General features: G+C 40.8%; 1 protein-coding gene across 1 annotated transcript in view; it reads left to right on the forward strand.

The window, feature by feature from the left end:
* The window catches only part of ESPL1 (extra spindle pole bodies like 1, separase), a 49893-nt gene that overhangs the window by 24765 nt on the left and 10520 nt on the right, over nt 1-14608 (forward strand). Inside the window, exons 13-20 of the mRNA XM_087707887.1 lie at nt 886-1057; nt 3997-4125; nt 5618-5774; nt 6180-6289; nt 7698-8848; nt 10427-10823; nt 12267-12419; nt 13722-13935. Coding sequence (XP_087564013.1) covers nt 886-1057; nt 3997-4125; nt 5618-5774; nt 6180-6289; nt 7698-8848; nt 10427-10823; nt 12267-12419; nt 13722-13935 — 2483 coding nt within the window. The remainder of the gene's footprint in view (nt 1-885; nt 1058-3996; nt 4126-5617; nt 5775-6179; nt 6290-7697; nt 8849-10426; nt 10824-12266; nt 12420-13721; nt 13936-14608) is intronic.

A 14608-nucleotide genomic window follows, 5' to 3' on the forward strand; every position in this document is an offset into this window, starting at 1 on the left:
ATATCCTGCTTCTGTAGAGTCACAAAAGGAGACTGTTGTAATAGTTACCATTCTATGCCTAGATACTACTACTTCAGCTGTGCTTATTTGTTGAAATGGCAAGGAGATTCGCCATAGCTAGATTACAACTGGTAATTGAGATATACAATACCCAATTGAGTATCTATACAATGAATAGCAGTGGCACCTTCCATACTTAGAATGACCATAACTGTACCACAAATGATGCACCCTGTCCCTACAGATGCTACCGAACTATCTCCAAGTAGCTTGATCAGTGATGAGCGATAGTTGGAATTTTTGTGCAGTATCAACTGGAAATCATTTTTTTTAAGTTATTCTTGAGGGCTGTGCAGCAATCATTGTAGTCTGTATTGATAAATTTAGTCTTAACTGTTAGTAAATCTTGTTAGCATTTTCACAGTCATGTTACTCTTATTTTTAACATTTTATTTTTTAGAAAGATTGTTGGCATACTTTTGTGAAAAGATTATTAAAAACATTTTCAAGCTAGCAATGAGATATAAGGCCTTCCTCTTGAACAACAAGAACTGTGATTAACTAGATGATAAAACTGGTGTAGAGGGAGGCATGTGGCTTAGAAAAATAAGAAATCAGTCTCTTTGGCACCCTGAGCTTGGCACTTCAAAGGCCTCAAGTGACCAACTTTCTGGGAAGCAAACTACTGTAGAAAGCAAGAAATTGACTTCCTTAATTTATTCAATCTATTAACAAATATGCAGTTTGTGATTCTCAAGAAATTTCTTTTAGCAAATCATTTACCATCTGAAACATGAATGGCTGAAAACGGCTAGCTGATTTCCAGAATGGAGAACAGTTTTCTTAGAAATTGAGGTTTCTTCCTCTTTTTCTATTTATGAACAGATTGAAGAAGGCCTCAGTCTGTTGATAGAAATCCTTCAAAATCCAGCTTTGCAAAGATCTTCTAAGGTCTGGTATCTGCTGCGAGCCAGTGCTCTCCAGCTAACTGCTGCTTATCTTATCCTACCTTCTTCCACTCTCCCACTGACACTCAGGCAGAAGCTCTCTGTTCAAGGTGAGTGTGAAAAAAAATCTGTGTTTCCCCTCTTCTTTCATGTGCAATATGCTTCCTACCATAGGTAGAGAACCGGAAGGACACTATAAAATGGCAGCACAATCGGTTCATGCAGGAAGTTTGGTAATGGTTTTTAAGATCCTCAACTGGTCCAGAAACTGACTTTCAAACCTTAGAGCGTAGGGAGCAAAAAAAAAAAAAAAAGCAGAATTAAAAATAACTGTTCTACGTTCTTAGAGCAGGTGCACTGGTAGCATTTGTGGCCATTTGGAGAGTCCATCTTACAGGGAAAGATGGGTGATTAAAGAGTAAGAAATACAGGCGAAACTCGAAAAATTAGAATATTGTGCAAAAGTTCATTTATTTCAGTAATGCAACTTAAAAGGTGAAACTGATATATGAGATAGACTTATTACATGCAAAGCAAGATAGTTCAAGCCGTGATTTGTCATAATTGTGATGATTATGGCTTACAGCTCATGAAAACCCCAAATCCACAATTTCAGAAAATTAGAATATTGTGAAAAGGTGCAATATTCTAGGCACAAAGTGTCCCACTAATCAGCTAATTAAGCCATAACACCTGCAAAGGGTTCCTGAGCCTTTAAATGGTCTCTCAGTCTGGTTCAGTAGGAATCACAATCATGGGAAAGACTGCCGACCTGACAGTTGTGCAAAAAACCATCATTGACACCTTCCATAAGGAGGGAAAGCCTCAAAAGGTAATTGCAAAAGAAGTTGGATATTCCCAAAATGCTGTATCAAAGCACATTAATAGAAAGTTATGTGAAAGGAAAAGTGTGGAAGAAAAAGGTGCACAAGCAGCAGGGATGACCACAGCCTGGAGAGGATTGTCAGGAAAAGGCTATTCAACAGTGTTGGGAACTTTCACAAGGAATGGACTGAGGCTGGAGTCAGTGCATCAAGAGCCACCACACACAGACTGATCCTGGACATGGGCTTCAAATGTCCTCTTGTCAAGCCGCTCCTGAACAACAAACAACGTCAGAAGCATCTTACCTGGGCTAAAGAAAAACAGACCTAGTCTGTTGCTCAGTGGTCCAAAGTCTTCTTTTCTGATGAGAGCAACTTTTGCATCTCATTTAGAAACCAAGGACACAGAGTATGAAGGAAGAATGGGGAGGCACACACTGCAAGATGCTTGAAGTCCAGTGTGAAGTTTCCACAATCTGTGTTGATTTGGGGAGCCATGTCATCTGCTCGCATTGGTCCACTGTGCTTCATTAAGTCCAGGATCAACGCAGCCATCTACCAGGAGATTTTGGAGCACTTCATGCTTCCTTCCGCTTACGAGCTTTATGGGGATGCTGACTTCATTTTCCAGCAGGACTTGGCACCTGCCCATACTGCCAAAAGCACCAAAACCTGGTTCAATGACCGTGGATTACTGTGCTTGATTGGCCAGCAAACTCGCCTGACCTGAACCCATAGAGAATCTATGGGGCACTGCCAAGAGAAAGAAGAGAAACGTGAGACCGAACAATGCAGAAAAGCTGAAGGCCGCTATTGAAGCATCCTGGTCTTCCATAACACCTCAACAGTGCCACAGGCTGATAGCTTCCATGCCACGCCACATTGAGGCAGTAATTACTGCAAAAGGGGCCCAAGCCAAGTACTGAGTACATATGCATGCTTATACTTTTCAGAGGTCCGATATTGTTCTATGTCCAGTCCTTGTTTTATTGATTGCATGTAATATTCTAATTTTCTGAGATTGTGGATTTGGGGTTTTCATGAGCTGTAAGCCATAATCATCACAATTATGGCAAATCATGGCTTGAACTATCTTGCTTTGCATGTAATGAGTCTATCTCATATATTCGTTTCACCTTTTAAGTTGCATTACTGAAATAAATGAACTTTTGCACGATATTCTAATTTTTCGAGTTTCACCTGCAGGTCTTGCCTCCTGGAAGCTTTCAGCCCCCATTGTCATCCATAAAATGGTGAAAATGGGGTATTTGAGAAGGAGTTTATAAATCATTTCATTCTTCCCTTTAAAATCCACCCCCCCATATGCCATGCTTATGAAATGCTTCACTATTTCATTATATGGCCTTTTTTGATCCTCAGAAGGTTGGAAAACTGTGGAATGGTAGATTTACCACTATGAAAACCAGCTTACTGCTTAAATGTGCAATCTTGAAAAATATTGTAGGTTGCATTCTTGTGACTAAGGTTTGGTGTGGATTTCATATGGCCCTGTAGACAGTGTTGTACAGACCATCATGTTATCTTAAGGCAGACACATTGCAGGAACTGGGTATGTCTAGTTTAATGAAAAGAAGGACTAGGGGTGACATGATAACAGTGTTCCAATATCTCAGGGGTTGCCACAAAGAAGAGGGAGTCAAACTATTCTTCAAGGAACCTGAAGACAGGACAAGAAGCAATGGGTGGAAACTAATCAAGGAGAGAAGCAACTTAGAACTGAGGAGAAATTTCCTGACAGTTAGAACAATTAATCAGTGGAACAGCTTGCCTCCAGAAGTTGTGAATGCTCCAACACTGGAAGTTTTTAAAGAAGATGTTGGACAGCCATTTGTCTGAAGTGGTGTAGGGTTTCCTGCCTAGGCAGGGGGTTGGACTAGAAGACCTCCAAGGTCCCTTCCAACTCTGTTATTCTGTTTCCAAAAAATAAAATATAAATTAAATAAGTTACTAAAAGGAAGGATAGTATTGTGAGATCTTGTTTAAGACAAGACGCAATTTAAGTTGCGTTCTTAATTTTGGTCCATGGTCCCCCTGCCACTATGGTCCCAAGCCACTTGGGATGGATAGTTTTCAGCTATACCTGTAACACACTCCTCAGAAATAACAACAACACAGAGATCCCATTACATGGATTTCTTGAGGAAAGAATTTCTCAAAGCCAAGGTGTTTAAAGAGTATAATATTTATTCTCTTCTACTGTGCAGGATGGAAGACGCCTGAAATGGCTCTAAGTGATGCACACAGGCTGTACCGTAGCATCCTCTTGAACTTTTCGCTCATTACCAGCGATGCATCAACAAAAGAGTCTCTTGAGCATCCATTTATAGACCATGGTAAATTATTACTGTTTTTCTATGTGTACTAAGAACTCTCGCTATGGCTAAAAGCCTGTGATCTTGAAGCTATTAGCTGTCCATGGCCTAATTAAATTTGCCTAGTACAGCAATGATGAATCTTTTTTTGCTCACGTGCCATAAGGGGGAAGGAGCGCAGGGGGGTCGTGTGCGGGCATGCCACACCCATAATGCAACGTGCGACCCCCCCAGTATGCATGCATGCATGCATGAGAGGCGCGACCCCCCATTTTTCCATGCTTTTCCCACTCTCCCCAGGCTCCAGAGACTTTATAGGAGCCTGGGGAGGGCGAAAACAGCCTCTCCCCCCCCCGCCCCCGAGGCTCTCCGGAAGTTTCAGGGAAGCCTCCTGAAGGTCCCTGAAGCCCCTGGAGGGCTTAAACCGACCCTACGAGCAAACCGGAAGTCCGTTCCCGAACTTCCTGTTTGTCCATAGGACTGGTGTTTTGCACTCCGGAGGCTTCAGGGAAGCTCCTGAAGCCTCTGGAGGGCCTCGGGGTGGGGGGAGGCTCTTTTCACCCTCCCCAGGCTCCTATAAAGCCTCTGGAGCCTGGGGAGGGCGAAAAATGGCTTTAAAAAAGACTGAACTCAGCTGGAGCACATGCGCGTTGGCCAGCTGACAGGGCAATGCCTCACATGCCCTGACAAATGGCTCCGCATGCTACCTGTGGCACTCGTGCCATAGGTTCGCCATCCCGGCCTAGAATAAAGACTGGAAAAAATATATTTTTGTGTACTGTATGAAAGTTAGGCAATTCCTTAGTGATGAAATTTACATCTAAGGATTTAAAGAAAGGGTCAACACAATCACATTACTTGCTTCTTTGTTTTCTTGGTCTATGTGCTCTACTAAGTTTGCGTATTAGGCTTAAGAATATGTGGATAATGCTCACATAATTTTTAGAAATCTGAAAAGTCATTGTGAAAAATCAAGGCACGACTATATTCCAAAGCAGCCTACCCTGTTTCACATTTAACTATGATTATTTTATATGTAGTGATTGCCTTGTATGTCTATTTTGGTTAAACCAATAATTTTAACAATTATTGGGTAAACTTAACATTTAGGGAAAAATAAATACCGGAGTAGGTTTGGAGACGATGCAAAATGAGAAGAATTGCACATATCCAGGCAACTATTTCCTCTTTTTTTCCCTAGCTTTGGGGAAAGTTTTGGTGGTTTTGGAGTTTCATTTAGTACTGTATGTTAACCTATTTATAAAGTAGGTACCATAATTATAACACATTTTGGCTTCAAAATGGCATGAACAACAAATTTATGATCATGATTGGAAGAGACTTAATGGGATCTCAAAATGGATATTATGTGGCCCACCTGTGAGCCAAGTACAATTTTGCTCATGTCCCAGAATGCTTTATATGTTTCACCAACCAAACCATTTAATATCTCAGCTTATGCTCATCTTTGCCACCTCGACATAAAGCTTTCCCTTTCCTTCTTCCTTCTCAGGTGATAACCTGGTGCAGAAATGGCAGGTGCTGGCAGATATGTTTGTTTGTTCAGAGCGTTTTGTGTCTCTCCTTAGCAAGATTGAGACAGTAAGTGAAGCCAAAGCTTTTTGCCTGGAAACGCTCAAAATTTCCATGAAGGTGCAATCCATTCGATGGTAAGACATAGGCAGATAAAACAAAAGGGGCAGAATTATGGGGAATTACAGATTTTGAATTAAAATGAACTGCTAACCCTTCACTGTGATCTGTGTTCCTGGTTTGCCATGACATCAAACTAATCATTTGAAATACATTGGGATCCATAAAACATTATATATTGTTATTGTTGCTGTTGCTCTTATTACCTATTACAGCAGGAATAATGCTAGCAATAGGACTATGAACAATTTCAAAGGAATTGTGTGTGGTGTATATAAGGTAGGGCACATCTGTTAGTGAATGGCAGTTGCAAGTCAAAAATTTGAAATGTTGACTAACTGGACGGCTAAGTCCATGGAAACAACGGAGGATACCGTCTTGTTACAGAGGATAACATGTTGGCTTTTTACTTTTCTTCTTAGGTGTGCTCACTTTCTGGTTCTGAAGAGCAAGCTGGAACTCCAGCGCAACAATCTGGATCTGTGTGGCTCAGATCTTGAGCAGGTCCTCTTTCTTCTTGAATCGGGCACAGGTGATAAATTTAAGCAGGGTTGAATTTATTTTATATTTTATTTTATTTTATTTACTTAAGACATTTAGCTGCTCATTTTCTAACCAACTCCGGGGAGCTCCCCATCAAAAGTGAAAACATATAAAATCATGTTAATCATATTAAAACTATTAAACTAAGCTCATTAAAGCATTAAAAACAACAAAAATCATGGAAGCGCTGAGGGCTTTTTGTTGCAAAGAGTATTGGTTTGAATGGGTCGATCAACCACTCTAGTAAAGAAACCAAGTCTTACATGGAGCAATTGAGGTTCCAGGTTTGATAGATTGTATTTCATTTCAGGCGGCAATTTATTTAAGCTGTGTTTCAGGAATAATGTGAAGGCTTAGAAAAAAAGAGCCAGTGCTGGTGGGGGAAGGACATGTTGCCCCCCTGATGAGTGGTGCCATCTCCCACCAGCTTATTTTGTGCAAAACAAGCCAGAATTGGCAGGACAGGATTCATTGTCAAATTATGAAACAATAAATTGAGAGCCTGTTCTTAAGATTTGTGTTCAAATTCCAGTAATCTTCACAACAGAGGTAAATAACAGGAAGCAAGACATCAGAGGATGCTGTCCTGGGGACTTTCAACATAATGCCCCTGACAAAACCAAGCTTTTTCATCATTGGTTTCTTTAGAACTTAAACTTAGTTTCTTGGTGAAATGATTTGTTTTTTATGACTAGCCAAAGAAGTTGAATGTGGGTGAGTTTTTTCCCTCACGTCCTTCTTTCTTTCAAGACTAAGTTGGTGTTTATGTACGTAACTGTTTTTTTGTACTCCTCTACATCTGGAGCTCAAAGAATTGGGCTGGGTATTACTGGCAGTAGTTCTTGACAGAAACTTTGACAATGAGTTCTACTTAGAGTCGGTTTATGAAAAGGTCTTCCCTAGAATAGGAGAATCTTTTCAAGCCTGTCAAAATTAGTGGGAGGAAATACATTAGAACAGTAGTAAACTTGAGGATAAAGGTTCGTTCTCAGACCTTGTGGGTTGGTTTTTGAACATTTCATTACCAGACTAGGTAACATCTTAAGTGGAGTTTAAGGGATATCAGTGTCCCGAAACCCCACCCCCTTCACTATAATGGCCGTGCATAGCCTTTAGGAGCCTTTCAGAGTGCTCCTGGGGGCTGGGGAGAGCAGAAATGAGCGAAAAATAGACTGTTTTTTTGCCCCCCCCCCAGCCCCAAGGAGAAATCTATAAGCCAAAAAAATACATGCCCATTTTTTGAACAAAAAATGGAGCCGTTTTCACGAAAAACGGGCTGTTTTGGGGAGGTCTACAGAGTGCAGATACTTTTTTTTTTAATTTGCCTCTTCAAAACTTGGTGTGTCTTATACTCAGAAAAATATGGTACTCAATGAATCTTTCTCTTTTGTTCCTAGTGTTTGAAACCAAAGGAGAAAAGGGGGAGGTGCGAATCAAGCCCAAGAAAGGAGGCCCTAAGGGCAAGAAGCCTGAAAGCCTACACTTGAAATCTACTGAGGAAGACCAGTCTTTCCTGAAAGAAGCCTGCCTTGAATTCATTGATACCGTCCCTGTGCAGAAGACTCTAACTACTTCACCCGTACTGAGGCCAAAGCTGAAGAAACAGCTCAGCTTCTTGAACCACCCGGATAAGTGCTGCTGTTTGCTATGTTCTGATGTGATCCTCTCCACCATCTGTCTCCGTTGGCTGATCATCTCTGTGGATGGAGAGCTGACATTTGGGAACGGAGGGGAAGGATTGCATCTCCTTCAGGCCATTCTGCAACGGTGCACCACTGTGGCTCAGCGCATCGCCCAGGTGGTAGCATTTGTATGTCCGCAGGAAGGGAAGAAAGTTGTTGCTCCATGTCAGTCCACCATTGGGCTTCTTGATGGCCTAATGGCCCACATCTATGTCCTTTTGACAAAGCAAAGCATGAACAGCAGTAGACCAGGAAAGAAATTCTGGCAGTTTCTGGAGAAGGGTTTGACCTTCCTTTCCTCCAAGGGGCCTCAACTGCTTGAACTTGAATACTGCAGGACCCAGCTCCTACTTGCCAGAGCTGTGGCTGCAATTTCTGTTCTCAACTCCAGACAAGGCAGTTATGCAGAAAATATACTGTCCAATACTTGGTCCTGGAAGTCCCCATTGCCTCTTACTGGAGACCAAGAAATCAAGCTGGGAACAACAACAGAAGAGACTTTCAATACAGTTTATGCAATGTCTCTGAAAAGCAGAACAAAGAAGCAGCCAGTACCTGTCTCAAAATCGAAGCCTAAAAGACTCCGAGGGGCCAAAACTCGGCCTGTGATCAAGCTAAATGACCCCTTTGCCCTGGCTGACTCTGATTCAGACACTCCTTCCATTGTTCTTAAGCCCCCTACCGAATCCTTCGGTACCCCCGCCCAAAAATCCCTTCCAGTCTCCAAGAAAAACCTGACCTTAAGTGCCAGGTCCATCATTGCCCACAAGGCTCCATTTGTGGTGTTTGAGGAATCCTCTCCAAAACTGAAGGCTGAACTTCCAAAGGCTCCCAAAGTAACCAGGAGAATGAAATCCCGAATTAAGGTACCTTAATTAACTTAAGGGGTGTAATGAAAAGAGGTTTGATGTCATAAAACACAGAATATTTTGTTTAGCTGGTGTGTGCGTGTGTGTGGAGCTAAGGTACTGCAGTTGCAGTTCAGCAGTTCAAATCTCATTAGTTCAAGGTTGATTCAGCCTTCCATCCTTCTGAGGTTGGTAAAATGAGGACCCAGATTGTTGGGGGCAATAGGCTGACTGTAAACCATTTAGAGAGGGCTGTAAATCACTGTGAAGCAGTATATAAGGCTAATTGCTATTGATATATGTTGCCTGCTTTTTTTTTTAATGTACTGACCATGTAATACTTTGTCTTCCCATGTCTCTTTTTGGTGGTTATTATTATTAGATTTTTATGCCAACATTTTAATGTATATTTTGGTCAACTCAAGGCACTTAATGTACCTCATATTCCTGCCTCCTATTTCCCCACAACAGCAGTCCAAAGAAATAGGTTGGGCTGAGAGGAAGAGTCTTTCTGCTGCCTTTCATGCCTAAGTGAGGCCAAGAACCCAAAATCTCCTGGTTTCTAGGCCAGCACCTTAACCACTATACCAAACCTGTGCTGTATTCCAACACATCCACCACCACCATCCCCCCAAAAACCAGGTCCCCTTCCCCTGATTAGGGAACATGATTATTACAGTATATGGTTGATATACAGCCTTTTGTTTATCTATCTCTCTATCTATCTATCTATCTATCTATCTATCTATCTATCTATCTATCTATCTGCATTCTTTACTTCTACATGTTAAGAGTTGTAATTGGTTGCTTCGAACATTTGATACAATATATAGGTTTTTTTATAGTATATAAAAAAGTGCTGTTTTATGTCTAAGTATATTTACCCATGTTGTATGGCTATAGTATTTTTATTATCCTTCCCATGTTCTTTAATACCCCATCCTATTGGTAACATTATCATGATGATGATGATTCTTCTGTTGCTTTGCATGTACATTGAGTGAGTAAGAAAAATCTTTATTACGGTCAAAGACCAGCAGTACACATTAGTTTTTACACTATATTAAAAAATACCAACATTAAAATATAATTAAAATGTATTGACATTAAAAGTGGATAATAACATAATGATTGTTAGAGGTATGTCCAGATAATTGGTACAGCATGTACATTGAGAGCTTTTACACTGGAGAGAAATTCTTTGTCTGTTGAATCGCACCTGGCCAAACAAAGCCTATTCCTACTCTACTCGAATTGAAAAGCATACAACACTTTTTGTTTCTAAATTTTTAAAACCCAGGCGCTTCTTGCTTAACAATCCTAATTGGGACCAGAACATCTATCACTAAGTGATGATGTCATTAGGCAAAACATCACATGACTGCATTGCTTAATGATGGAGGTTTTGACAGTCATTAGGTGAGGACCTCATGCTTCTCCTGCCTTGCAGCACTCACTTTCACTGCAAACCCACCCACCCACCTAACTCCCTCCATCTCTGACCCTTTTGGCCATCCTATAGTCTACCATCCCTGCTGCTCCCTTTGCCTTCTTTTCCAAGAAAATAAGGAGAAATCCCATCCTTTTCACTCCCAGATTCTCTTCAGTGATGACAGTGATGCGGAAGGCCATCCAGAAGTAGGACCAGAATCCCAGCTCCATGTTGAGACTGAACCAACTGCTGCTACTCGCAGGATGGGACGGAGGGTAGCATCGAACAGAAAACCAGCGAAGGCAAGCTTTGCTAAAATGGAGAGGTGCAGTGCTGGCTCTTCACAGGAACATTCCAAAATGGCAAACCCCCAGGTTGGGAGGCCAAGACGAGGCCCTAGACGAGGAAAGCAAGAAGACATCCAGAAAGGTTCCAAGGAGACAATTCTTCAGGAAGATCAAGGAGGAGAAGAAGAGAAAGACATTCTAAAGGCAAACAAGGAGAGTTCAGAAGACAACATTGAAGTCTTGCGAGGTTCTGATGAGGAGAAAACTATTAACGGTAGGCTTTATATTATGAAAATGGAAAGCAAAAATCAAGGGGTGAGCAGCCTGCAGATTCATATTAATATCAGCAAAAATGCAAAACACTGACACAGAAATGGAAAATTGGAAATGGAACTGGGATTACATATATATATATATATATATATATATATATATATATATATATATATATATATATATATATATATATATATATATATATATATATATATATATATATATATATATATATATATATATATATATATATATATCAGTATGCGTGTGTGTGTATTTATGTGTGTGTGTTCCAGCGTAATTCTGAAACACCTTGAGCAATTTCAACCAAACTTTGTACACAGATGACTTACTCTCTGGAAACAAATACTGTGGGGGTAAGACACCCCTAACACCTTTCGGGGTGTGTGTCTGTGTCTATGTGTTCCAGCATAACTCTGGAATGCCTGGGTTGCTAAAATGAAAAGGAATGAATTATATCTATAGTGCCACAATACTCTTGACCGGTGATAGTGTGCATTTTGGATTCAACTTCATGTGTGTGTGTGTTCCAGCATTACTTTGACTGGACACTAGATATAATTCATTCCTTTTCCTGTCTAATACAGGATTAGCATAAATAAATACCAGGGCAACACCAGGTTATCAGCTAGTAGGGATATAAATAAGTTCCATGTGAACTTGAACTGGAGGATACATGGTTTCTGTCAATCTCGTCTTCTCCCCGTCTGCTTCCTCCCTTCCCTTCTTATGCTTTATGCTTTGAAGGATAGCACCCATGGGGCTCCAGTGGGTGTGGAGATCTGTCAAACACAATTTTTTAAGGGATTTGGAAAAATGTAAAGGCAACAAGAAAGGAAAGAAATCAACAGAAAAAAAAATCTGTTTTAACTTATATCTAAAATTTACCACTGGTAGTAGTATTAATTTCTGATCCCAACTTCCTGCTTACTTCAAATTCTTCTTTGCCTGCCTGGCCCAACAGTTGTGGTAGCCAAGTGAAAAAGGAAATGCCCAGGCCTTGTTTCTCTAAAACCTTGCATTTCTATTTGGGATTTTTTAAAATTGGTTTTTACGAGACTCAGCATGATCATTTCCATTCACTGAGATCCCATCATCTATCATGTAGCTGAATATTTCAACTCACCTGACAGAAGCCTCCTTACTTTCAAGTATATTACTGTGGATTTGCGGCAACAGGCCCACGCAGATGATACACTGTAAATCCATAAATCAATCTTTTCTAGATGTCTGCTGTCCAGATTAACGTATCTTCAACAACCCTGACTTAACACCAGAAAGCATCAAATGTTGAGTTTCCAGCCTTTGTTGGAATTACAACGAAGGCACGGATTATGATCATAGCCTCAAAGGCAATATTTGACATCTGATTTGGGCAAGATCAAAACATTTTGGTGTTCTGTTTCTTTATCCTCTGCAGAAACTCGACAACAACCAAGCACAGAAGATCAGGAGGTCCTCCGGAGAGATTTTAGCACTGTCTTACAGGGAGGGTTTTCAGCCACAGAGAAGAAGGCTTTGGAAGATCCCTTCAACTTGCATGTACTTGCCTCCTCACTAGATGCACCTGCAGGTAAAGAGCCATTAAAATCTGTTTTCTGTCAAATCTTCTTTTAAAAATTATAATATTGTTGGAAAGATTTACCTAAACTATGGCTTACACAATATACTGCGTGAAAACCCTTTCATCTTTTTTTAACAGAGAAGTTTGAATTCTGATATTTTTGTAGATCATTTATTTTTAAATTTCTATCCTAATTTTCACTGCTAGGGTTGACCAAATTCAATCTATTGCCTATGTTTATTTTCTAGACTAGTGTCCTTCAATGTAGTTTCTGATGATTCCAGAAATCATTGGTTGTACCGGCTATGGCTGATGGGATGAGAAACCTAAGCATCATTGGAAGGCACTGGGCTGTGTATATATGGGTGTGTGTGTGTGTGTGTTCCAACATAATTCTGGAACGCCTCGAGCAATTTCAACCAAACCTGGTACACAAATGACTTACTTTCTAGAGAAAAATAGTGTGGGGGTAAGACACCCCTAACACCCTTCAAGGTGTGTGTTCTGTTAAGATACAGCCTGTTGTGCCATACTGCCATACTGGCTTCTACTGCACAGCGCAGTGGAGTTGCCATGGTAATGGCTTCACAGTAGTCCACAAGGGGCCTCCCTCTGGTAAGGGGGAAAATCCAACATTAGAAATTATGTTTGGTCAGGACATTTCCCCCTATAAATAAATACCCGGGCAATACCAGCTTATCGGTTAGTATTTAATAATTTGCTTGGTTAGTAAAGGGCATTAAGAACGTCCTAATGGCTCAACATGGTTAGGGAAGTTTCCATGATAGCCATAGACAAACTAGCTAAGGAGAGATGACTCAGTCAACATGGGCTTCATGCTAGCAGGAGAAAATATAAAATTTGCGACCCCATGACAAACACAGGAATTGAGTTGGCTACTTGAGCAAAAGTATTTTAAATCTACTGAAATGCTAGTTGTCTGGATGCAGATGTATGTTACCTCTTCGTAAATGTTTAAAATGGGGAATGAAATTCATATCTATTCTGGCTTGAGCTACGAGAAGGATGTGGAGTGCAGATATAAAAATGAAGCTTTATGAAATAAGAACTTATTTATGAATGTATTCTGACCATACTGACATGGAGTTATGACAGTTCAGTTTCAACACATTTGGAGGAGAGGGAACCATGACTAGAGAAATTGGGTAAATAGATCAATATTGTAAATTTCAAAGGAGAACTAACTGCTTGAGTATGAAATAGACTGACTAAATAATCTGAACATAATCGCATTCAGGTTTTCACTGACTGTCGTGTTTTGTTTTTCTTCCCTAACTTGCAATGTTACAGACATCTTGTCCATGGACTCGGTCTATGACTCCCTGCAAGCTGCTTTTCAGTCGATTGCCCATTATCCACTGGGTGCCCTCTACAACCAGCTCTGTCAACTCATGGCGCTGTGTATTGGGAACCGGGACCCCATTGCCACCGCCTATCTGGTTTCTGAGTCAGTCTCTATCACTCTTCGTCATCAGAAGATGACCATGATTCATAAGAAAGTCAAGTAAGTTCATAGTGATGGAAGCGGAAGGGGGGAACATGGTATCTATCAATTTGACGAGTGTGGCAAGTGCAAGGATGTAAAAACGACACCAAACTATCCTATCCTCATTCACCATGCTGGTGGATCTGAACAGGGCTCCTCATTGGAAGGAGATAATCCCAGAACAGGAGTTCTTGAAGGTGCTTATCACACAGACTCTTGTTGTGATTTTACACCAAATGGAAATAAAGTTGCAAGAGATGCAGCCAGTAGCAGATTAAGGCTCACTGGTGCCCTAAGCACTGACAAATCTTGGTGCCTCCTCCTTTGTACAGACTGTTCAAATCATTGTTTTTTTTTTCCTTTCTCAACTTTATGGTGCCCCCTTGGGCCTGGTGCCCTAAGTACATGCTTAGTCTGCTTAATGGTTAATACACCACTGGATGCAGAACTGTCTATTACTATGAATCTTCTGGAAAGTAGATTAGTAAACCATGCAGAGATATAGTGGGTAGCCTTCCTATGACAGTGTTTCTCAACGTTGGCCACTTTAAGTCCTGTGGAGTTGAAGTCCACAGGACTTAAAGTCGCCAAGGTTGAAAAACACTGTCCTATGGGCATATATTTGAAGCTCCCCTGATGCTTGAAGGCACTTGTTTCCCATACCAGGTTTTAGCTGAACTTTTAATAAACT

This window comes from Thamnophis sirtalis, unplaced genomic scaffold (assembly GCF_051295495.1).
Source record: "Thamnophis sirtalis isolate CommonGarterSnake01/CBP01778 unplaced genomic scaffold, rThaSir2_p1.2 scaffold_3, whole genome shotgun sequence".
In the NCBI taxonomy this organism is placed as follows: Eukaryota; Metazoa; Chordata; class Lepidosauria; order Squamata; family Natricidae; genus Thamnophis; species Thamnophis sirtalis.